Here is a 23,878-nt window from a genome sequence, read left to right on the forward strand (position 1 = left end):
CTTTGTGATATAAAATGTATTATTATTTTGCTAACGCTTTACAATTAGTTAAAATTAGTTAACTACTTTAGTTAACACAAACTAAGAATGAACAATACTTTGACAGCATTTATTAATCTTAGTTAATGTTAATTTCAATGTTTACTAATACATTATTAAAATCAAAAGTTATGTTTGTTAACATTAGTTAATGCACTGTGAACTAACATGAACAATCAATTAATGACTGTATTTTTTATTAACAAAGATGAATAAACACTGCAACAAATGCATAGCTCATTGTTAGTTCATGTTAGTTAATACATTAACTAATGTTAACAAATGAGACCTTATTGTACTTTATGGAAAAATGGTAGAAATACATGAATATTTATGCACATTAAAACATGTTACACGAGTTTCCCTAATGTTCGTGATTGTTGCAATACATTTCAAAGCTATAGACCTAATCATTCTGAAACCAAGATCATGCAGTGGTTTGTATGTTCTTCATAACCCTGTGGAAAGACACGGTTATGCCTGTGGTTAACTTACTCATGCTTATGTGAAGCGGGTTTATCTCAGAATCTGCATAAACATGCAACTTGCCAGAATTTCAGAGCTGAAAGCCACAGGCAGATAAGAGACCGCAGCAGTTTCTGCAGAACATGTGGTTCATCTGCTCTGAGAATTCACAACCACATTTTCCAGCGACCATATAAGGTTAAAAACGACATCTTGACCATGATCATATTATATCATTTAACTTTACAATAACGGAGTTAACATGAACTAGGAATTAGCAATACTTCTACAGCATTTAATAATCTTGATGTACATTTTAACATTTACTAATACATTATTAAAATCAAAAGTTGTATTTTTTTAATATTTGTAACGCACTGTGAACTAACACGAACAAACAATGAACAGGTGTATTTTTATTAACTAACATTAACAAAGATTAATAAATACTGTAACAAATGTAGTTCATGTTATTAATACATTAATTAATGTTACCAAATGAGACCTTATGGTAAAGTGTTACTAAATTATCTTTCTGTTCCCTTTTTTGTGTGTTTTGTGGTGGACGAAGTACACAAATCAAGTATAGCCTGCTTAAGTAAAAGTACAACACTGTAAAAACTCTATTTTTTAATCAACTTGGAAGTCATTTAAACTTAAATTACATTAAACAGACTTAAAAATGTGTTGAATCTTGTATAACGTATAAAAAAAAAAGTTGAAAATTGCTTAACTTATTTTGACGTGTTAAAGCAATATAAAAATATATGTTGACACAACTCGTATAGTTTTTTACAGTGGAAATATTACTCCAGTAAAAGTATTAAGAACTCATTTTCAATTTTACTTGAGTAAAAGTACAAAAGTACTTGATTTTTAATGTACTTTAGAATCAAAAGTAGAAAGTACTGATGGATGAATGTTTATTATTATTATTGTGAATAATTATGAATTGTCAAGTTGCCAGCAGGACTAGTTTACAAACAACTGACAGCCGGGACCGAGGATCTCTTGCTCTTGTGAATTTAGTGAATTGTTAACTGGAGACCCGTTCTCACCGGATCAATTTGAATCAGTGAGTTGCTGACTCAAAAAGCAGATCGGTCCAATTCACGAATGAATCGTTATAACAGGTTAACTAGCAAATAACTAGCAGCTCATTTGAAATCAGCTTGTTTACGAATCGGTTGCATCTTGAAGCGAGTGACGATTTCTTCAGTTCAAAATAACGAGGAACGACATGTTTTTATGAGGAGTAAAAAGTACGATAGGCCTGTTATGCTTTAAGAATGTAGAGAAGAAAAAGTAAACGTTTCCCAAAATATACATATAGCCTACTTGAAATATGCACTTAAAGGAGAACTCCGGTCAATTTTAACATTGAGCTCATTTTTTTGTACATTTGGAGTGCTGTCAATACAGAGAACAACGACAAAAATCGGTGTTGCCTACACCGAGTTATTCTATTTTTAAAATTTGCACCCTGTTGACTTCAATGGGGCAAGTACTAAACCTGCTTTTAGCCTCTTTACATCCTTGATGTGTCATTACAAGTGCACAGAAAATGTGAGTGATTCCTTCTGAGTGAACACGAGTGAGTCTGACTGCAGTAGATGTGAAAGATATGTATAAAAATGATGTTATTTAAGCCAGCGCAAATACCTGTTTAAATCCTGTTTTTCGGTTGAAGTCCAAAGTAGTCGATTGCAGAGTTCACACGCATAGGTTTAATACCTATGATCACGCGCGTGAACTCGGCAATCGACTACTTTGGACTTCAACCGAAAAACAGGATGTAAACAGGTATTTGCGCTGGCTTAAATAACATAATTTTTATACATTTCTTTCATATCTACTGCAGTCAGACTCACTCGTGTTCACTCAGAAGGAATCACTCACATTTTCTGTGCACTTGTAATGACACATCAAGGATGTAAAGAGGCTAAAAGCAGGTTTAGTACTTGCCCCATTGAAGTCAACAGGGTGCAAATTTTAAAAATAGAATAACTCGGTGTAGGCAACACCGATTTTTGTCGTTGTTCTCTGTACTGACAGCACTCCAAATGTACAAAAAAATGAGCTCAATGTTAAAATTGACCGGAGTTCTCCTTTAAGTAAGTAACAATGTAAAAATACTTTGTTACTGTCCACCACTGTTTATGACAACATAAATCTATTCAATCTGATAAAAGTGATGATGTATAGCACTTAAAAGTTTACTATACAATCTTTTATTGCATTAAAAAGAAGTAGCTATTTCAAAACAAAAACACATTTTCACAAAAAAGATTGATAATTATTATATTTTTGTTTTTTATTTAAGTTTTTGTTGTTTTGCAGGTCTCAATGTGACTTTACGTGGATCGAACAGCCCGTGTAAAGGCCGGCTGGAGGTGCGTAACAACAGTGATGGCGAGTGGGGCTTGGTGTGTCATTTCGGGTGGAAGAAACAAAATGGACAGGTTGTGTGTGAATCATTAAAGTGTGGGGACGAGGTGAATTCCGGTCTAGAACAAACCGAGTATAAAAAAGATTTATCTCAACCCATACAATATTTGATGGATCAAGTGGACTGCATATCGAATGAAACGAGCCTTTGGCACTGCAGATTTGATGATGAAAATAAACCAGTGTGCAAAGGTGCACAAGACAGTTTTGTTGCTGTTGAATGCTCTGGTAGGTAGTGTTTCTGGTTTTGCATGTTTAACTGTGAAATTATTCAATTTTATATTTCTGTTTTGAGGTCATCTTGGTTAGTTTCCAGAGGTGAATCAATACACTTTGTTGATGCCAAGCTTTTCACCATAGGAGATGTTAAACTGAGTTTGGATCTGAATGGGCAGAGTGGTAAATGTGCTGGAGTGGTGCAGTACAAAACCAAGGAAGGCAAGATCTTTGGCGTCTGTAAATCTAAATGGAGTAAGTGGACAAAAACAAGAATTTTATTTTTAATTTGTACTTCTTAGACTCTAAATGTCAATCAATATCAGACTGTCTGAATGTCATTGCATTACAAATAAATGATATAAATAAATAAATGTTTAGCTTTATGTATATTTTGTGCATTATAGTCTGTTAACTTTGGTGTTTGTCATTGCATATTAATATTAAATATGTAATTATTAATAAATATAGTGTGTGTGTGTGTGTGTGTGTGTGTATAACATTACTGAAGGCCATGAAATTCAAATTGGTCTTTTGTGGAGTGAAGTATATATATATTTGAAAAAAATTATGTACTATTGAAAGTGACAGCTGACACTTTATGCAAGGATTATCTTTATGTATTTCTTTTTTATCTTGGCCAGATGAAAATATAGCAGACAAGATATGCCAGGAGCTTGGATGTGGAAATCATAGTCACGTCCCCGATCCTGGACTGTTCGTAGAAAATAAGAGCAAAGAAAATGTAGTGCTTAAATGTGATGCCAAAGACCAGTTCTCTTGGCAATGTATGGAGCCAGAGGAATGCTCGGAACAAGCCAGTGTGATCTGCAACAGTAAGTGTAAAGCTTTCTGAAGTACGTCGCTCTGACTGGTGGCATTCATCGTTCTGATATTCTAATATTCACCGTCGTCCATAGCAACAGTGTAAATCAGTCCGTTCATCCGGGAAACTGAACATTTTCACTGAAATTCATTGAAATTTTCCAGTAATTGTCCCAGACAGTATTTCCATGGTTTGTATCAAGTGAGTGGTAAAATTCACAGCGATATTTACACTGGAATACTTGTATTGTACAGATTACGAGAGTTTTCGTCTGCGAGGTGACAACGACAATCTTTGCTCTGGGATTTTGGAAAAGAACAGTGTCGCAAATAAAACATGGGTTCCTGTTCAGGAGAGCGACATCCCCGAAGACATCTGTACGCAGTTAAATTGTGGTAGAAATGTCACAACCGTTTATAAAAATAACAGCGTCCAACTGACATGCTCAGGTAATGTTTTCTTTTGTGAATAATGTTACATAAATAAATATATAAATATTAATAAGTATTTAAATGTTTGATATGTTATTATTAAATATGTAATTATTTATAAACAAATGCTACATTAATACAAATAGTAACAGAGAAACAGTTTGATAAGATTATTTTTTTGTACAATGTTATTACAAATAGAAAATGTAATTTTTTTCATGTCAAGTTAAATTACATTTTAATATGAGTTGCAATTTAATAATAGGGTTGTTAATTATTATTATTATGGTAATAGGATAGACATTTTGAGTTGACATTACACGCTTAAGGTTGTAAAACCTTGTAAAATGTGAATATAATGTAAAAATGATTAATAGACTATATATTTCTTTGTATTTATTTATTATATTTTATTATATTATATTTTTTGTACAATGTTATAACAAATTGAAAATTGTATTGTTTCATCTTAAGTTCAATTAATACATTAAAATGTGTTGCAATTTAATAATAGGGTTATTATTATTATTATTATTTGTATTATTATTATTATTATGTTAATAGGGTAGACAGTTTGAGTTGACATTACATGCTCAAGGTCGTACAACCTTCTGAAATGTGATAGTAATTCTGACATTAAAAATATTTAAAAAATGTATATGTATTTATTGTATTTATACATGTGTATAGTCATATAGATCATAAATAGTCTAATTAACAAATAAGATATCTTATTTAATAAAATATAAAAGCTTTTAATAATACATCACATCAATTAAACTCTCTCTTTCTCTCTCTCTCTCTCTCTCTCTCTCTCTCTCATATATATGAGAGAGAGAGAGAGAGAGATAATTAAAGACATAAAACTAAATTTTACTTCCATACATTTTGTTCAGATTTTATAATCTTGCAAGAATTGTGAAACACAGGGGTAGTAACAGGCCAAAAAAGCCATCCTTCTGATGAAGGAAAAAACTTGAATATGATGAATTTTTGTGTAATTTAGTTTTTGGATTTTTTAGAAAAAAGCATATTTGAAAAGTCAGCATCACATATTCATTCTTATTGTTTTGTTTGATGTACATTAGTAGTTTGTGGTGTTAATGCATACACGTTTTATTGAATGCTAACTGCAAATGTTTCTTTTAAAAAAAAAATCATGTTTTCATTTGAATCCTTTTTTATTTTTATTTGTTTGTTTATTAGGTATTGTAACGATTACATTTTCTGTGTTCACAGACAAGGTCAAGCTCCTCAACTTCACATCAAAGTGTTTTGGAACTGTTAGTGTTAGTGTGAATGGCTCTAACTATGCAGTGTGCTACAATAAATCAAATAAAGGACTGGGGCAGCAAGTGTGTAAAGAGCTTGGCTGTGGAGGGTTGCTGGATGAGAAAGAGGGCAGCGTCTTAACTGACGGTTTGCTGACTAACGTTGAGTGCCTGGGCGACGAGGCGTCACTGTGGCATTGCCTGATGAGGAGTCACATGGGCAAATGCACGCCAACCACTGTTATATGTGAAGGTAACTGAGACAGCCTTGCAGTTAATTACAATCTACTCAGAATATACAGGAAAGTTACTTAAATTACCTGCAACTGAGGCAATAATAAAATATGATGGTTTTAAATGGCAGGCAGCTTGGATGTGCGTTTGAGTGATGGTCTGGGTCGTTGTTCTGGACGTGTAGAGCTGCAATGGGAGGGCTCATGGATGTCCATAAACTCCAATGGGTGGACCCCTGTGAACTCAAACGTGGTGTGTAAACGTCTCGGATGTGGTACTTCAATACAGAAAAATCAACTTTCCTTCATCGAAGGGAATAAGAAACAACTGGAATGGCATTTCAGTTGTGAAAACTCTTCAGTAAAACTCCATGAGTGCTTAAAAGAGAAGAGACCTTTAAGCCCAAGAAAGCCAAATGTACAAATCGTGTGCCAAAGTAAGTAATAATATGATATAAAAATACATTTGTAAAAGTTTTTTTTTTTTTTTTACATATTTTCACAATATTTACATATTTTTCAGCATACTTCATCCCAGTAGTTTTTGCTTTTGTTTAAGTAATTAAAGCTAAGGTATCACTCTGATTACTCTTCATGTAGAGCATGCACTATAAGTAACCACAAATCCATTATCTTCATTCGCAGAGGAAGAACTTATGTTCTTTGAAGGTGATTCTCCCTGCAAGGGAAGAGTACTCGTTAAGTCATTTGATGAGGCCAAGGCCAATCCGCGGCCTGTTAATATGCTAGCAGACAACCAGACAGAAGCATACTACAAGACAAAAGCCAATGACATATGCCATGCAATGCAGTGTGGTGACGTAGTATCCTTTGAAATTCAAAACGGCGATGTCACATGTTCAGGTATGTGTGTCACCAAAATTTCTCATTGTTTTTACCTAGTATATGACCGCAATTTTCTGCAAACTTGTTATTTAGCAAAATGTGACTTAAATAACTGATCTAGTGAATAGTAAGTTACTTTAGAATTACAGAGACCATATCATACACTTTTTGTACAGCATTTTTTTTTTTCTGAGGTTAGTAAATGGGTCTTATACCACTCACATACTACTTGACTCTGTTATGCTTGGCTATTGACTGTCATTTTTAATCTAATTTGATCAATTGCATATTTTAGCGCAAATAGTTTTGTGATTTTGCCAATGCTCTGCAAAGTTTTTTTTGAAGGAAAAGCTACACTGGATTCAACAGCAAACCATAAGCATGTGCAGTCTTAAAGGCACAGCGGCCTTTAAAAAAATAGTCAGTCAGAATCTTACTTGCATTTTAGACTTAAGTGAGGAAATGAGCAGTACCTCTAAAAAAATACATATAGTCTCTTATGCTCTCCAAGACTACATTTATTTGATCAAAATTACAGTAAAACTGTAATATTGTGAAATATTATTTCAAATTAAAAGAACTGTTTTCTATTTGAATGTATTTTAAAATGTAATTTATTTCTGATGCAAAGTTGAATTTTCAGCATCATTACCCCAGCCTTCAGTGTCACATGATCCTTCAGAAATCATTCTAATATGCTGATTTGCTGCTCAAGAAACATTTATTCTTGGGCTGCTTAATATTTTTTGAATATTAATGGCAGTAAATGATTCATAATTCAATGATTCTTCCAAATTCTCCTAATTTTATAATTTTTATTTCATTTCTAAAAAAAAAAGCGTTTTGCCTATATATATTTGGAAAGTCTTACATGATTTTTGGGGGATTTACACACGCAAGAACAGCCACTATAGTTATAGAAACTGTCATTTATTTTCTCTGATAAGATGTCCTGTATCTCTGTACACCGGTACCATCAAACCACATTCATCTGCAGAGGAGCAAAGCCAAAGCGCAACTAAAGCAATGTTGTTTTTCAAGATATATGCAGTTTTATTTTTAACCACTAGAGGACCAAGACCTACATAGTGTAGGTTTAACATTGCTGTGAGTAAAATGCTTATATTCTTAATAATGCCACTTGTAGGCTCGGTGAGCGTGACACTTCGAAACAAGCCTGAAAGGGAAAAGGATGAAAGATGCTGGGGGACGGTAGAGGTCTGCAAAAATGGAAAATGTGGAGGAGTTTGCAAAATTGAAAGTGAAGACTCTGAAAAGATCTGTAACGACTTGGGCTGTGGTAAACCAATTCAGAGCCAGTTAAAAAAGAGTCTGACACAATACCGTAAACCTGTGACCCACTATAGTGTGTACTGCTTAAAGGAGGTGAAAAATATAAGCATGTGCAGGTTTATTCCCATCAACGACGACTCCTGCAAAGACCCAGTCCAAGTGATATGCACAGGTAATGTGTACAGTTCAAACAATAAATGGTGTTTTCGAGTCATCTTTTCATCTTTAATACAAACAAAAAACACGCATGAATGTTAAAAAGTATGTTGGGAAATACAATAGGCAACAACTTACTTACTGATTATGTATCATGTCTCATGTAATCGCTCAATCAGTGTTTCATTTTAACTTAACGTTGCATTTACCTCAGTTCTTTAATTCATTCTTCATTAATCTCGGGTTAAATAAGATGTTAATCCAGGGTTAAGAACAATGTGAAAAGCCATTTGATAAACATTTATTTGATACACTCCCTGCAGGCAGCGTCACAGCTAAACTGGAGGATCCAAGAGACAAATGCGCTGGAACTGTGTCACTGTCTTACCTTGGAGAGTTGACACCCATCTGCCAAGACACTCTTAATGCAGATCTTAGTAATGCAATCTGCAGTGAATTGAATTGTGGGGAGTTTAACTCTATTGTTTCACGAGACGAGTTTCAAGAGACAGGACTATCAAAAATTCAATGTCAGAGTGGTGCCAAATCTTTTTCCGAATGTAACCTCGAAAGCATTTTAGTCAAAGGCGGGTGCACTGCCAGCTATATAAAATGCACAGGTATTTTGCACTTTTTTTGATGATAATTCTTTTGAAATGTGCATATATTTCCTTTTAGGTGAAGGGTGTAGTTTCTGCATATCCTCTGACTTTTAACCTCTCCATCTTAAACATGCTAACAGAAACCTTTGATATTTCTGCCGTTGATGTAACAGGATGGAAACGATTGCTCCTGTATAAAAAGGAAGACTCTGCAGACCCCTGCAGTGGTCCTGTATATGCTCTGATTGGAGGGAAAACGCAGCCCGTCAGCGCACAGGGATGGGGCCAAGAGGAAGGGCAAGAGATGTGCAAGTATCTACAGTGTGGAAACTACACAACACACTCCAATAAAGCCAGTGACATGAAAGAGTGGTGGAGTAAGACCTATAATTGCTCAGGGAAGACGAATATTTGGGAATGTGAGAGAGATAATCAGCCCTCCCAAAAAAAAGGGCAATTAAACATCACATGTGATGGTAGGTATCACCTCAGTTATAAACACTTATTTTTTGAGAACAGTATTTTCTTAGCAGCAATGCCATCTATTTTTTTATTGACATTTAAGTAAACCAGGGTTGTCCACCATTCAGAATTAAATGGACAATTCAGTTTTAAACATCAAATTCCAATTCAGTTATAAATTAATCAATATATTTGTGTTTTGTATTGGAACTTAAATATATATTAAATGTACATTATATTAGGTTTATTATAGTTAACTAAAACTAGTGGCCAAGGCAACATTTCTCATTTTAACATAGTTTAACTTAAATACTAAAAACTAAATAAATAATAAAACTAAACTAAAATAACTAAAACTGAAATAAAAATGTATAACACCTATATAGACATATTTTAAAAAAAAAAGACCAAAACTATTAAAAATGCCAAAAACACTCAACAAAATTGATAAAAAAAAAAAAAAAATCTGAAAATAAAAACATTAAAAATATTAATACAATTTTTTTATGCCCCTGCTTCGTTGTCACATACATTTTGGGACTGTCCCCACATCACCCTCTATTGGTCTAAAATAATTGAGACTTTGTCAGCAATTTTTAATGTTAGACTCCCAGCAGATCCAGTAATGTCACTCTTTGGTGTTGTACCTACAGATATACATTTGAACAGCTCACAAATTAATGTATTGTGTTTTGTGATGTTACTAGCCAGACGTCTAATTTTACTAAACTGGAAAAATAAAATTCCTCCTACTCACCAAAACCTTCTTAGAGACGTAATGCAATATTTACAATTGGAAAAAATTAAATATTCTTTAAGGAAGAAAGAACAAAAATTTTACTCAATTTGGCAACCTTTTATTAATTATTATAATAAGTAAAATTGGACGGCTCCCCTAATGCCTGATTTTATATAGTTTTACTTAATACTTCATGTGTGTGCAGGGTTTTGTTTTTTGTTTTGTTTTTTGTGTTTTTACGTTTCATTTTGTTTTCTGTTTACATTTATACATATACAAATTGTATATATGTAAGTGATTTGTATAAAACTGTTGGAAAATGGTAATAAAAATAACAGAAAAAAATATATATATATTAATACAATTTTTTGATAGTATATCAATGATGCTAAAATAACACATACACACACACACACACACACACACACACACACACACACACACACACACTAATATATATACATTTTAATGATTTTTTTCAATCAATTTAATTATTTGATAAATAAACAAAAAAAGTTTACATTTATTTTTTCAAACCATTATAGAAGACCACTTCATTTCCCAGAATGCTCTAATTTACCCCAAAGTGTTCAAAACGGACATAAACAGCATGCCAGTATTTAGTATTTTGCCTGTTTCAGATTGTGTTGGTTTCCAATTAAGTCATTTCAATTCAAGAGACTGTGGCCATGCCAAACTCATGATTTGAAAGGGCATCAATTCTTAAACAGTTTCCCAACTATTTTATAAACATGCCATACAGGAATATCTGATTGTCTGGTTTCATTCCTCTCCAGCTAAACCTCCACCCATTAGCCTCTCCAAAGGCTGCACAGGCGAGGTGCGCATAAATGAGACGGAGAATGTTTGTGCGTCTCATTTGGACAATCATCATATGCACAGTGAGTTATGTGACAGCCTCGGCTGTGGTAAGGCCTTCCACAGCTGGAGTAAAGAAATGAAGAAACCAGATTGCTGGCATTTCAGCTGCTCTGGCAAGGAGACGCTGCTGTGGCAGTGCGGCCATACGAAGGGCAAATGTAACAAAATCCTTTCTGTGACCTGTCAAAGTGAGTCATACACATAATACTGGGCTATAAATAGGACTGTTACTGTAATGAATGGATGCTGAAATGTATAGGTCCTCTTTTTAAGGTACACTATGTAACTTTTTTTTTGTTGTTCAAAATTAACAACATTTAAATGAGTCAATCCATCATCAATCCTTTTTTTACAAAACGTGTTTTGTTTTACCCAGATTGTAACTTTTTAATATTTTAAACCTGTCAGGTTTTCTCGCCCGTCCATATCCGTAAATAGAGGAAAGTTGCTTTGTGGGAGTGGCATATGTTTGTTGTCACAACGAGTGAGAAAGGTTGACATGGAGGCGCTAAATCTCGAACTTGAAAAATAGAATGCGCCTGAGCTTGTAAAAAGACAAAATCAACATTGGATTTGTAGAGATGGCAACAACTGAGGGATTCGAAATGTTGTGAAAGTGAAATGCCATATGTAGCACTCTAACAGAGGTCATTGTAAAGATATATCTACTGGATCATTTCATTGTGTTTATTGTAGCGCTGTGCTAGAATTTATTTTCAAGGAAGTATAGTGTCTATTAATGCCTAAAGCTACAGTAATGTCTTCAGCTTGTCGGCTTGAGATCCTTTCCATCTAAGCTGGTTATATCTCTTAAGCCTAGTAGTTAATGTTTTATGAGCATGTTCACACTGTCCAAATCCGATTATTTGTGTATCCGATTGGAATCTGATCCAAAATTATTGATGTCCCCACTGTGTATTGCAACTGTTCAGATCCGATTTGTGTGTCCATGCAGCTCTTTAGTTTTCCGGAATATCTGCATTGGTTTCTATGACGATGACGTTGCGTTGGTAGGAATACGCCAAAAACAACAACAAACCGCAACATAGAGGGGTTAGCAGTAAAGATGTCGTCTTATTTAAATTTTAGAACATGGAAATGTTTAGCCGCCGCGCTGGACCACTGCGTCTTCTGAGACAGCGGCACAAGCAGAGGCAGCGACTTTCAGCATGTTTCCTATAACAACGTCTGACGTTTACATTTTACGTTGCATGAGAAAGACACATAAACCATGTGAAATCGATCAGAGCAGTCCGACTGAAACAGATTTCCAGAAAAGAGATTTGAAGGGGATTTCAAACCACATATGGATGTAGCTTGAAACGGATTTGTGAAAATAGCCATTCATTTTTGCTGTTCACATTAGCTAATTCTGAACGGATTTCAATCGGATATGCAACAAAATCGGATTTGGCCTGACCGTATGAATGAAAATAGTCATATTCATCCGCACAGTCAAGCAGAGCCGAAGCACAACCAAAACAATGTTCTTCCGCAAAATGCACGCAGTTACAAGTTACAGTGTATCTTTAAACATCCCATGAAATCAAAATTTGGGTTTTGTAGCTGTTGGTCAATTTCTGTTTTCTCATCTACATGCTTATGTATTACTAATTTACTTTGATCAGAAACAGATATATACAAGTTTTTAAAAATGAAAAAGATTATTCAAATGTATGGAATATACTTCCAGTTACTTCCACTTACAGAATTGACATTTTTATTGCAGAGGGAATGGAGTTCGGCACCACTGAGAAGTGTGGCGGGAAGCTTGCGGTCAAGTATGGAGATCAGTGGGTATATGTCTGTGGAGCCCTAAATAAAGATCGTACAACAGAAGTTTGTAAAGTGCTTAACTGCATGAATGGTCAAAAACTTGTGGAGATAAAGGACGTAGCCAATGCAATGAAGGTGACCATTACATTTCCAGAGAGCTGCAGGCACATTTCTCGGTGTGTGCAGGTTCTCAATGAAAAATGCACACAAGACCATGCTCAAATCAGATGTGAAGGTAAAAAAAGGATGACAGAAAAATCATCTATCTTTTTAGTATTTGTTTTACCACTGCTTTCTTTCTTGTTAAATAGCTTTAGTAAAAGTTAATACATATTCTGACCCTTGAAACTATCATTAAAACTGCAGGTTATAAGGAGATAGTTGAACCTCCAGATAATACTGGTCTGATAGTGGGACTATCGCTGGGCATACTGGGGTTGCTGATTATGGTTTTTATGTGGATGAATAGGAGACGCCTACTTTTAGTCTGTAAGTATCACTTGCACCTTGCAGAAAGAAGTCATCTTGATCTGCAGACAAACATTATTTTCACACGCTGAAGTTACAGTGATATTTGAAGTGCCTTCATCTTGTTAACCTGTTGATGGCGGTGTTTCCCAGTCCTTGTTTCACTACAGATTGAACAATAGAGGCACAACACTCACATAAATATAAAACGATAACATTTACATAACAAAACATTAACTGTATCCATTTATCATCCTTGGCCTCCAAAAGCACAATTTTCTACCTGTTTCTCTTTTTGCAGTAAGAAATTACAGAAATAAAAATGGCAAAGACATCAACATTGACAGGAATGAAATGAAAAACATGGAGGAAGAGGACAGAGGTATATAATTTCATTCTTATTTTGAACGATGTGAATATAAACACATAGGATAATGCATATGTAAAAAAGCATGAGCTAATACAAAACATTTGAAAATGATATCCAATGGAAATGTAGGTGTGTGTGTGTGTGTGTGTGTGTGTGTGTGTGTGTGTGTGTGTGTGTGTGTGTGTGTGTGTGTGTGTGTGGTCCAGGTAAACCCTAAATGGACAAAATGTCCCCACAAAGAATCGTAATATCTGAAATTATTGTCTGTGTTTGGTCTATAACTTATAAATAAACGTATAAATCACACTAACTGATGTTTTTTGAAAATGTAAAAATGCAGACATTTTTCTGTGATGTCTAGGTTTAGGGGTAGGGGATTGAATATAGTTTGTACAGTATAAAAATCATCATGTCTATGGAAAGTCCCCATAAAACATGAACACATAACTTGTTTGTGCGCGGCACGTGTGTGTGTGTGTGTGTGTATTTAAAGCAAAGATATTACTGCTAGCCAAATCTGTTTCAGATTTGTCTCAAGGAAAGGCGTCATCATTAGAATATGACGACTATGAGGATGTGGATTCTGTCAACAAGACGGGTAAGATATTCAAATATTTGTCTGTCTGCCTACACGTCCATTTTTCCATCCAAGTGTTCTGTAACTAAAATAACTCTGTTAATCTCAACAAAATTACTGATGCAATTTTTCATCATGACTTTTGTCAAACAATAAACAAGACAAGATTGAAAATATGATAATTAAATTAATTTATTTACACTGGTTTTCTTTTTTTTTAAATGTTTGATAAACTAAAATGTTATTTTTGGTCAGCTAAAATGACATCCCATATCAGGCTAAGTAAATGTATGAATATGAATCAGACTGAAATTTATAGGAGATTTTTGGACTATGTGAGAAAAAGAAAAAAATATAAAAAGCAATATAAAATACTGGAATAAATGTATCTAAATATGTTTATATAAATAAATATATATATATTTAGCATTCGCATATTCAGCATTCATACAGTATCCTATATACAAATGCTGTTAAATGATGCTTACTCTCACGTTTTACGAGAAAGGACACGTAGGTTAAATTGATTTAGAATAGTCATAATAATATTCACACAATAAATATATATTTACTTATTTGTTTTAGAGTAAATCATATTCGGTTCTCCAACAGGAGGGGAGGATGCAGATGATAGAAGTGAAGGCTCCTCTGGGACCGAATATGATGACATTGAGGGACAAAACAGTGACATCTCTCTTCACCAAACCCACGCTGATGACGACGCCCCACTCCTTCCCAGGCGACCCGACAACATTCTAGGTACAGCACTAAAAGGCACACCTCGCAGTGTGTGTTTGCGTTTAGTTAGTACCCTTGTGGAAATGGTGGTGACCTTTTTCCTTAATGTTCTCAGCAGATCAGGACACCTATGAAGTGGAGATAGAGAACAAGGAGGACTATGATGATGTCATGCCTGTCGAAAATGCAGGGATGGCAGACACACAAGCACTAGTAGATGTAGCCGTGGATGCAGGCACAGGTTCAGAAGCAGGTACAGGTGTAAATGCAGATGCAGTGGTGGTGACCACTGAGGTAGAAGTTCATGCTGAAGAAGAGAAATGATGCAGCCACATGGTTACACACTTTATTTCTATAGTCCACTTTAGATATTCCATTAACTGTAAGTAGCTTTGCAACTAAATCCTTAGTTCGGGTTATTTTGACCCGAAAGTCATTTTCTTTTAATTTTTTAAATTGTGTTCATTGGAGTGGTCCAAGACCTCTGGAGTTTTGTCGCACTTGAAATTTGGAATACACACACACACACACACACACAAATTGACTGGATTCAAGGAGTTTTTGTGGTTGTGATAAAAATCTTTCCCTTTTTTGCGGGTCAATTTGGGATTGGTTTAAATTTGCCCCCAAAAAAACACACAAACACACTCACACACACACACACACACACACACACACACACACACACACACACACACACACACACACACACACACACACACACACACACACACACACACACACACACACACACACACACACAGACAAATGAAGGCATGAGACTATAGAACATTCCCAATGCAGAACACACTCACATTAATACACACACACACACACTTTTAGAAATTCCCATTAAAATGAACGAGGGGGCATATAACGGGGCAATGTTTAAAAAAATAATCAAATCAGTCACAATGCACACAGATACAGTAGTTGCAAAGTTACTTATAGTTAGTAGATTGTCTAAAGTGAACCTTCGAAATGAAGTGTAACCCCAAATTTTACTTTTAAGATAATAATAAGAGATACGATTTTATGTTTTTATTATATTTCATATCAGTAGAACATTAGGAAGATAATACAGTCTTATATATGAATGCTGTGTAATGATGCTAACTCTCAAGATTTATAAGAGAAAGGACACTGTTTTGGAATAACAAGACCATAAGAGTGTGACTTGATAAAAAGAGCAATTTTTTTTTGTGCTGACAAGCCAGCCAAACGTGTAGTAGTGGGAAGTGCGGATCATTTTACTGACTTGGATCTTTGAATCTAGTTCATCAAAATGAACAAATCTTTTTTCAAGTCATTTCGTTAATTTCAGCAGAATGTATTTAAAATGTTACACAGCAAATGTTGATCACATTTAGAATAAGAAAAAAATTGCAATGCAAGGACAAGGCCAAATTATGAGAAACAGAAACGATTAATTCATTACTTATCTGGGTCTTCAGGCTATGCAGTCTGTTAGTTTACCTCACCTCCCGATCTAAGCCGTTTGTTCATCTCGTGACATCTTCATAAACTGAGCTATGCAGTCTGTAGTACCGGATACAGAATTGATTAGTTCACGTTTCGAGTCTATCGACTTCGGGTTTGAGTCGTTAGTTCATCACGTGACAGCCACATACGCTGAGCAATGCAGTCGGTACCAGATACAGAATTGATTAGTTCATCTCTCGGGTTCGAGTCGTTTGGTCTTCTGTCACGTAACTGTATGTTGTTATTAGGCTATATATCTTTAGTGATTTTCCCCATCATAGATAAAGTTTAAAGCATTACCAACTCTTTAGTACCACATTTAATGTTATGGAAAAGAACCACCATGACAGAAATTCTAAAAATGATAAATTGTAAGAAATAAAAAAGCTATAATTTGAGACCAAAAACGCAGCATGTACAGTAACTGTAAGAGCCAATTAAAAAAAAAAAAAAAAAACCTGACTATGCGCTTGTTTATAAGAAAGTTTGGGATTTATTATCTCATTTCTGTGTCCAGCGCTGTCAAATCACTTCACGTGACAAAAGAGTGAAAGATTCAGAAGAATCAGACCCGAAGACTCGAGAGATGAACTAATCATTTCTGTTTCCGATACAGACAAGCATAGCCTGTATGGGACTGACGGGAAGAATGAAAGACTCGGACCCGAACCTGAAGACTCAAAAGATGAACTAATCATTCCTGTTTCCACTACAGAACCTATTGGATGTTGTGCATATGCGGTCAACACAAAATGAACGAATCACTCTCTGAGACAACTCAGTAGTCCCGAGTCATATTAAAGATTCGTTCAAAATGAACAAATCATTCATGATCAAATCATCACTACAAACTTGATGAAATTCTTCAGGTTTTGATGTGCTTTGTAGTGGTTTGATCTGGTTTTCTCTGTTTTAAGTTTTTTATATTCTTTTTCATTTGTTTTCAATGTGTTGAAGCTTATGAGCAGATTTCTGCAGAAATCCTTAAAATTAAAATTTGATAGGCTATCCTGTTCACTTGCACTTAAAGGGATAGTTCACCCAAAAATGAGAATTCTGTCATAATTTACTCACCCTCAATGTGTTCCACACCCGTATGGATTTATTTCTTCTGCTGAACACAAAAGAAGGTATTTTGAAGAATATGGGTAACCAAACAGTTGAATGAACCCTTTGAATTCCATAGTATGGAGAAAAAACAATCAACTGTTTGGTTACAGACATTCTTCAAAATATCTTCTTTTGTGTTCAGCAGAAGAAAGAAATTCATACAGGTTTGGAACAACTTGAGGGTGAGTAAATGATGACAGAATTTTCATTTTTGGATGAAACCCAACTCAAAGGCGGCATCCTTCGTCTTCATTCGAAGAAGAGCGGTGCAACGAAGGCTGTCGCAAGATTCACTGCGCACAGATGACAACAGGATTTATTTAAATTCCAGATTACATTTTCAAATAAGTATTAGGTTTCAATTTACTTGAATATCTGTTCAAATGTTGACTTGTATCTCACCAAGATGTGACTTTATTGATAGTTTATACTCATTATTATGTACATGAATGGCCCTGGGTGAACATATTTAGACTGGTTGTGAATCCTGCTTTGTTTTCAGACAGTTGAATATAGCTTTTAAAAAAATCCTGTACAAATGTTACTGTTGCTCGTCAATGGCAGCTGTCACAGTTGCAGTCCTCTGTAGGAAAGACATTCCCATTTAACAATGCTCAGTTCAATCTTTGTGGACTTCGAAGGATGCAGCCTTTGATTTGGAACGCAGTTTATGAGTGAACACAAATGAACTATCCATTTAGATTCCATCCATTTTCTGGAACATTAATTAGGAAAAATGTACCTTGTAACAATATAAATTTAGTTTGTACATTACAGATTCTTCCAATTGCAAGAAATGGAAGAATCTGTAATCAATAGTTTTCTTAATGCTACATTATACTCAAGAAAATGTAAAAACGCTGCTCACAAAGTCACCAGAATTTACTATGTGCATGTATAAAATTATAATTATGTGATTATTAATTTTACGAAGTCATCAATTTTAAAAGATACTGCTTATTTTGATTTAGAATTATGATTTAGAATTTTACAATAAGATCCAAGTTTTCTGTTCTGTGTTTTTATTTTTTATCCAATATTGCACTTATTTTATTTGCTTGCTTTGAAAACTGCTTGGATGGATTTTTCCATTTTATAGATTTATTTCACATTAAAGTAATTGATAGTTCTGACTCTTTTGTACATTATTATGCATTCTCTTTAAATGTTATGTATGTCCAGTAAATCTCAAAAGAGCTGGAGGGTGAAACGATGTCAGTGGAGATGCAGTGCTCTGGTGCCGTGTGTTAAACTGTATCGTTCTATAACATCTATAGTTTGATTCACAGCACAAGAGTTTGCTCTCTGTGTTTCATCAGGAATTCTACTTCTAAATCCCACATGATCTGTGTATTTAATTGCAAAAATGTCTGATTACATTACTACACGCAGCATCAGCTGCTGTGTACTATTACTAGTAGTATTAGTGTTAGTGTATTTTGGTGACGTCTTCCTGTGGCCGGTGAAGTTCACATGTCATCTGCTTTACCCAGAGGGGCTCATTTGTAAGTGCTTTGTGTAAACAGAACATGTTTCTTTTGAAGAGAAGTGACCGTGTGTCTTCAGGGGCCGGAATCTCTGAATAGAACATTCCGAAATTCAAATGAGGATTATCTGGGATTTGTTTAGCATTCTCTACAGTTCCGTGAAAACTCAGCCTGTTTAAGAAGTTTAATCACGCCTGTGGCGATTTGTGCTGAGCTAATGGGTGTGAAATAATAGGTGGACATTTTGTCTTTTGTTTATATTGTTGTTTTGACCTTGTATCATTTTTAAAACAACTTATGCAGCCAGAAAATGTGCAATTACCTGAGTTTGCAGGCCGATTGTGAGAGTTTGGTTGTGGATGATGCAATCTGACAATCTTTTGGTTTGTAATCAAATTTTCACACTGCATTCTTTAATAAGTGTTTGGGAAAGTTTATTTTAAAAGTAATGCGTTACAATATTGCATACTCCCAAAAAAGTTACTAATTGCGTGGTTACTTTTTATGGAAAGTACATTGATAAAAATGAAAAGATCAATAAGTTGTGACAACTTATGTTTTTACATTGCTTTAACTTTCAACATATTTTTCAACATATACAAGATTCAACACATTTTTCAAGTCAGTTTAATGTAATTAAAGTTGAAATAACTTAAACATCCAAGTTGATTGGACTTAAAAATTTAAATTAATCTGATTGTACGGCTAAAAAAATGCATTCTAGTATGAATCTGTGTAATATGAATAATCTGGATGTACTATCACCATGTTGTCATTATTATGAGACCGACCAGCATCAGTTACGTCGCTTTACTGTCGTTTATAAACCCTCTCCTGTGGCCTCATGGGATAGTTAATTGTCCATCATAAGCACACTTCAGAATCTCGCTGGAAGAATAGGTCATTCGGGCACTTTTTGTCAACTCTTTTATGAGGACTGTGAATTCAGACATACTTCTTTTGTCATACTGTTTTTAGCCTACTATATAGTAGGGAAGTATGTGATTTCGGATGCAAAAAAACAAAAATTGCAAATGTGGTGTTTCACTAAAGTCATTTTTGCTTATTATGGTTGAATTAGATCATCAAAGGTCAGCAGCAAAGACATTGGAAAATAAAGTGAGATGAAATGCATCTTTGCATAGTTTAACATTTAATTATCTCATGTTTGTATAATATTCTGAGTTCGCATTTCTCTGTTTTTATTCATTTTGAGAAAAACTGAAACTGTTTTTGTGCAAGTGAGATGAATAAATGCATGCTCACATTTAGTCTAGATGAAAATAACCATCATGTTTACACAGTGTGCATGATGATTTCTCTCAACACTGACAGGAGAGGTGTCAGTCAATAAATAGGAAAACAAAGTAACTTACTTATTTGAAAAAAATGAAGTCAGATATTTTGTTGTAAATTTAAAAGTAATGTTACTTTACTCGTTACTTGAAAAAAGTAATCTGATTACGAATCTCACGTTACTTGCAAATCATTACCACCAACGCTGTCACGGAATAGGCCTTCTTTAAAATTATAATTCTAAAATGTTCTCAATATTCAGTAGATTATAAACCTAATAACGCTCATAAACAGCTTTCATGCATAATATCATCAGTGAGTGATGCTCAGAAATATAATCAAGATGTCATCTCATATGATGCTTTGCTCAATGTTTCCATGAGTCTAGACACACTGTACTGTACTGTGAGAGCAGAAATAACCTTCACAAACAGGCCTGTGGATTGATGGTATAAGCAGTTGTTGGCTGTGAGATTGTGATTTTCCATAACGGCAAAGATTTATTAGCAGTAATGCTGCATGAGCTGCTGGCAGTAACACGGATCCATTGGTTCTTCGGCCGCTGTTTCATGACATCTGGCCCTCAAAGCCTTATGGGATACTGGAGAGAGTGATGTCATGTGGAGGGGTCCTAGCTGATTTTTATGTTCCCACATTATATGACAAATATGAATATTTTTTCATGTTTTTGAAAGTAATGGGTTAGGGTCAAAAATACAGTAAGAAACATTAATATTGTGAAATATTATTACAATTCAAAATAACTTAAATATATTTTAAAATGTAATTTATTCCTTTGATATCAAAGCTGAATTTTTAGCATCATTACTCAGAAATCATTCTATTTTTAAGATTTGCTGCTCAATAAACTTAACTTATTATTATCAATGTTGAAAACTGTTTTTGCTGCTTAATATTGTTGTGGAAACTGTGATACACTAATGTTCAAAAGTTTGGGGTAAGTAGTTTTGTTTTTGTTTTTTTGAAAGAAATTAGTACTTTTATTTATCAAGGACGCATTCAATTGATTGACGGTAAAGATTTTTGTAATGTTACAAAATATTTCTATTTCAAATAAATGTTCTTTTGAACTTTCTATTCATCAAATAATTCTGGCACAAATGTAGCATGGTTTCCAGAAGAAGAAAAAAAAAAGCAGCAGCAAAACTTATTATTGATATTAAAAAGAACCATTATTAATAGCAGCAAAGCATATTTGAATGATAACAATTCACCACTACAACAAATATGAATTGTCTTTCAGTTGCAATGCACAAACCATTTTGAATGTAATGGCCTTAATAGTGAATATATCATATACTTTCTGTTGCATTTATGGGATAAAAAGATAGTTGTAAAATATAGTTGTGACTGGTTTAACTGCAGTCACTGTGGTGGATGATATTTTAGTGTCATCGTAAAACACATAAAAGTCAAGTTGTCGAGTCTGTCAACAAAGTACAGAAGCTCAAAGCATTTTTAACATATGTTTTAACATGATGGTTTGTTTAAAGCAGTCCTGTGCTCGTCTGTTGCTCCACATGTGTCAGAAGAATCTGAGTGGCATTTATTATATCAGCTAGAGCCTCGTATTGGTGCCGTGCAGTGTGATAACTTCATTTCCATTTCAGCAGGCGTCAAAGTAGGAACTGACACTGTATCGGTTAGCGCTGTTGCTCCAGTGGCCTCCAAAAAACTATTCAGACACTTAAAATGTCTGAACCTGATCGCATGACTTAAGAGAACATGAAACTTTTATTTAGCATTTTTCTTCAACTCCTAATGTTTTGGGAATTTTTAGTGAATGAATGAAGTCAGCTCTCCTCAGGCTCACACAAGAGCACTGTTATTTTAATTTTATTATAGTTTTTATTTATTTATTTTGAATTAGCTTTTATTTTTATTTTTCATGTTAGTTACATTTTTAGTTATGTGCTTGTGGCGAGCAGGACGAGGTCGAGGGCCGTGGGAGGACGGCGCGAGGCCGGTGTCGTGATTATGATGAGCCACACCTGTGAGACGCACCGGTCTCGCATCTCTCACGGAGGAGCGGAGGCATAAAGGAGGAGCGACGACAGTGAAGAGCGAGAGAGGACAGGCCTGTGTTTTAGTTGATGTTTTGTTTTTGTTTGTGTCGCCAGCAGTCGTCCGTGAGGGGCTGCTGGCTTTTACTTTCATTTTGTATTTGTTTTATTTTTATTATTAAAATCTTTGAATGTCCGCCGGTTCCCGCCTCCTTCTTCCCATAACAACATACCCCGTTACATTGGTGCCGAAACCCGGGAAGGAGGAGGAACGCGCTGTCAAAGAGCCCTTGCCGCTGTTGGGAATCCGCGGTGCCATCGAGCATGGCGGGCAGTTTCCGTCGCCATGGACGCTCGAGGCGGTGCGCTGGAGTGAGTTGCCGGGGGGACGGTCGAGCTCGCTGCTGGCCGCCTGAGTGCTGGAGGGGCGGCTGCCGTCCGGTAGGGAGCGGAGGAGTCGTCGCCGTTCGCCGTGGGCCGGAGCCTGCTGCCATCCGCCATGACGGGGAGGAGCAGGGAACGGGGGACTCCTGCCGACTGCCCGAACCCGGAGGAGCCGTCGCCGTCCACCAGGCGGCGGAGGAGTGTCGTGCCGTCCACCGAGGTCTATCCAGCGTCACCGCCAGGCACCGCGGAGAAGATCGCCCAGCGGGTGGCGGGCCGGATGGCAGCGCGTTGTGGGAACCGGATCAAGTTGTTTTTTTTTCCTCTCTCCCCTCTCTCGTCTCTGCCGCTCCTCATGCTTCCGTCTCCTTTCCTCTCGCCTCGTCTGTCCATACCCCCAGGTACCGCAGCCGCCGTGATCGGTCCCCCCGGGGAGGGGGGGGGGGGGGAGTAGGCGCAGCCTCGGGAGTACCCCCCGGCCTGCGAGGGGCGATGGGGGTATGTGGCGAGCAGGACGAGGTCGAGGGCCGTGGGAGGACGGCGCGAGGCCGGTGTCGTGATTATGATGAGCCACACCTGTGAGACGCACCGGTCTCGCATCTCTCACGGAGGAGCGGAGGCATAAAGGAGGAGCGACGACAGTGAAGAGCGAGAGAGGACAGGCCTGTGTTTTAGTTGATGTTTTGTTTTTGTTTGTGTCGCCAGCAGTCGTCCGTGAGGGGCTGCTGGCTTTTACTTTCATTTTGTATTTGTTTTATTTTTATTATTAAAATCTTTGAATGTCCGCCGGTTCCCGCCTCCTTCTTCCCATAACAACATACCCCGTTACAGTGCTTTTGTCATTTTATTCGTTTATTTTATTTTAGATATTGCTAGGCTATTTACATATTCATTTAATTTATTTTTATTTCAGTTTTAATTTTAGCTTTAGGCATATATACATGTCAGGAAACACTATTACTATAACACTAAGTTAGTATCCATGGATCACTGGATCTTTGGTAAGTTGCAAGGAACACTATAACGAGTCCAACCTTTAGTTTAAACTGATAATCGTTTGTTTTACTCTCGTTTTTGCAGTTTCTCCTATTACCTCCAGTCATGCAGCAGCTCTTTTGCCACTCAGTCCGGCTGAGGGGGCGTGTTCCGGCGGGAAAGTGACGTCAATGCTTTAAATTAAAGGTTGGACTCACAACTTACCAAAGATCCAGTGATCCACTGACATGCAACCTCAGGAAACATGTTTTATGACATTTA

The 23,878-nt window shown here is 35.8% G+C and overlaps 1 protein-coding gene across 1 annotated transcript; it reads left to right on the forward strand.

The window, feature by feature from the left end:
• Positions 1–3,041: 3,041 nt before the first annotated feature.
• LOC307174400 (scavenger receptor cysteine-rich type 1 protein M130) lies at positions 3,042–23,796 on the forward strand (the record flags this gene model as incomplete). The annotated part of the gene is made up of 18 exons (XM_079898181.1): positions 3,042–3,180; positions 3,313–3,423; positions 3,813–4,004; positions 4,249–4,443; positions 5,665–5,949; positions 6,061–6,366; positions 6,575–6,793; positions 7,923–8,240; positions 8,548–8,844; positions 9,000–9,302; positions 10,825–11,097; positions 12,639–12,920; positions 13,052–13,174; positions 13,455–13,535; positions 14,050–14,121; positions 14,713–14,859; positions 14,954–15,091; positions 23,702–23,796. The coding sequence occupies exons 1-18, from the start codon at positions 3,063–3,065 to the stop codon at positions 23,794–23,796; spliced, it is 3,555 nt and encodes a 1,184-aa protein (XP_079754307.1). The 5' UTR covers positions 3,042–3,062.
• Positions 23,797–23,878: the final 82 nt, after the last annotated feature.

The sequence above is a fragment of the Squalius cephalus genome, assembly GCF_949319135.1.
Source record: "Squalius cephalus genome assembly, chromosome: 16".
NCBI lineage: Eukaryota > Metazoa > Chordata > Actinopteri > Cypriniformes > Leuciscidae > Squalius > Squalius cephalus.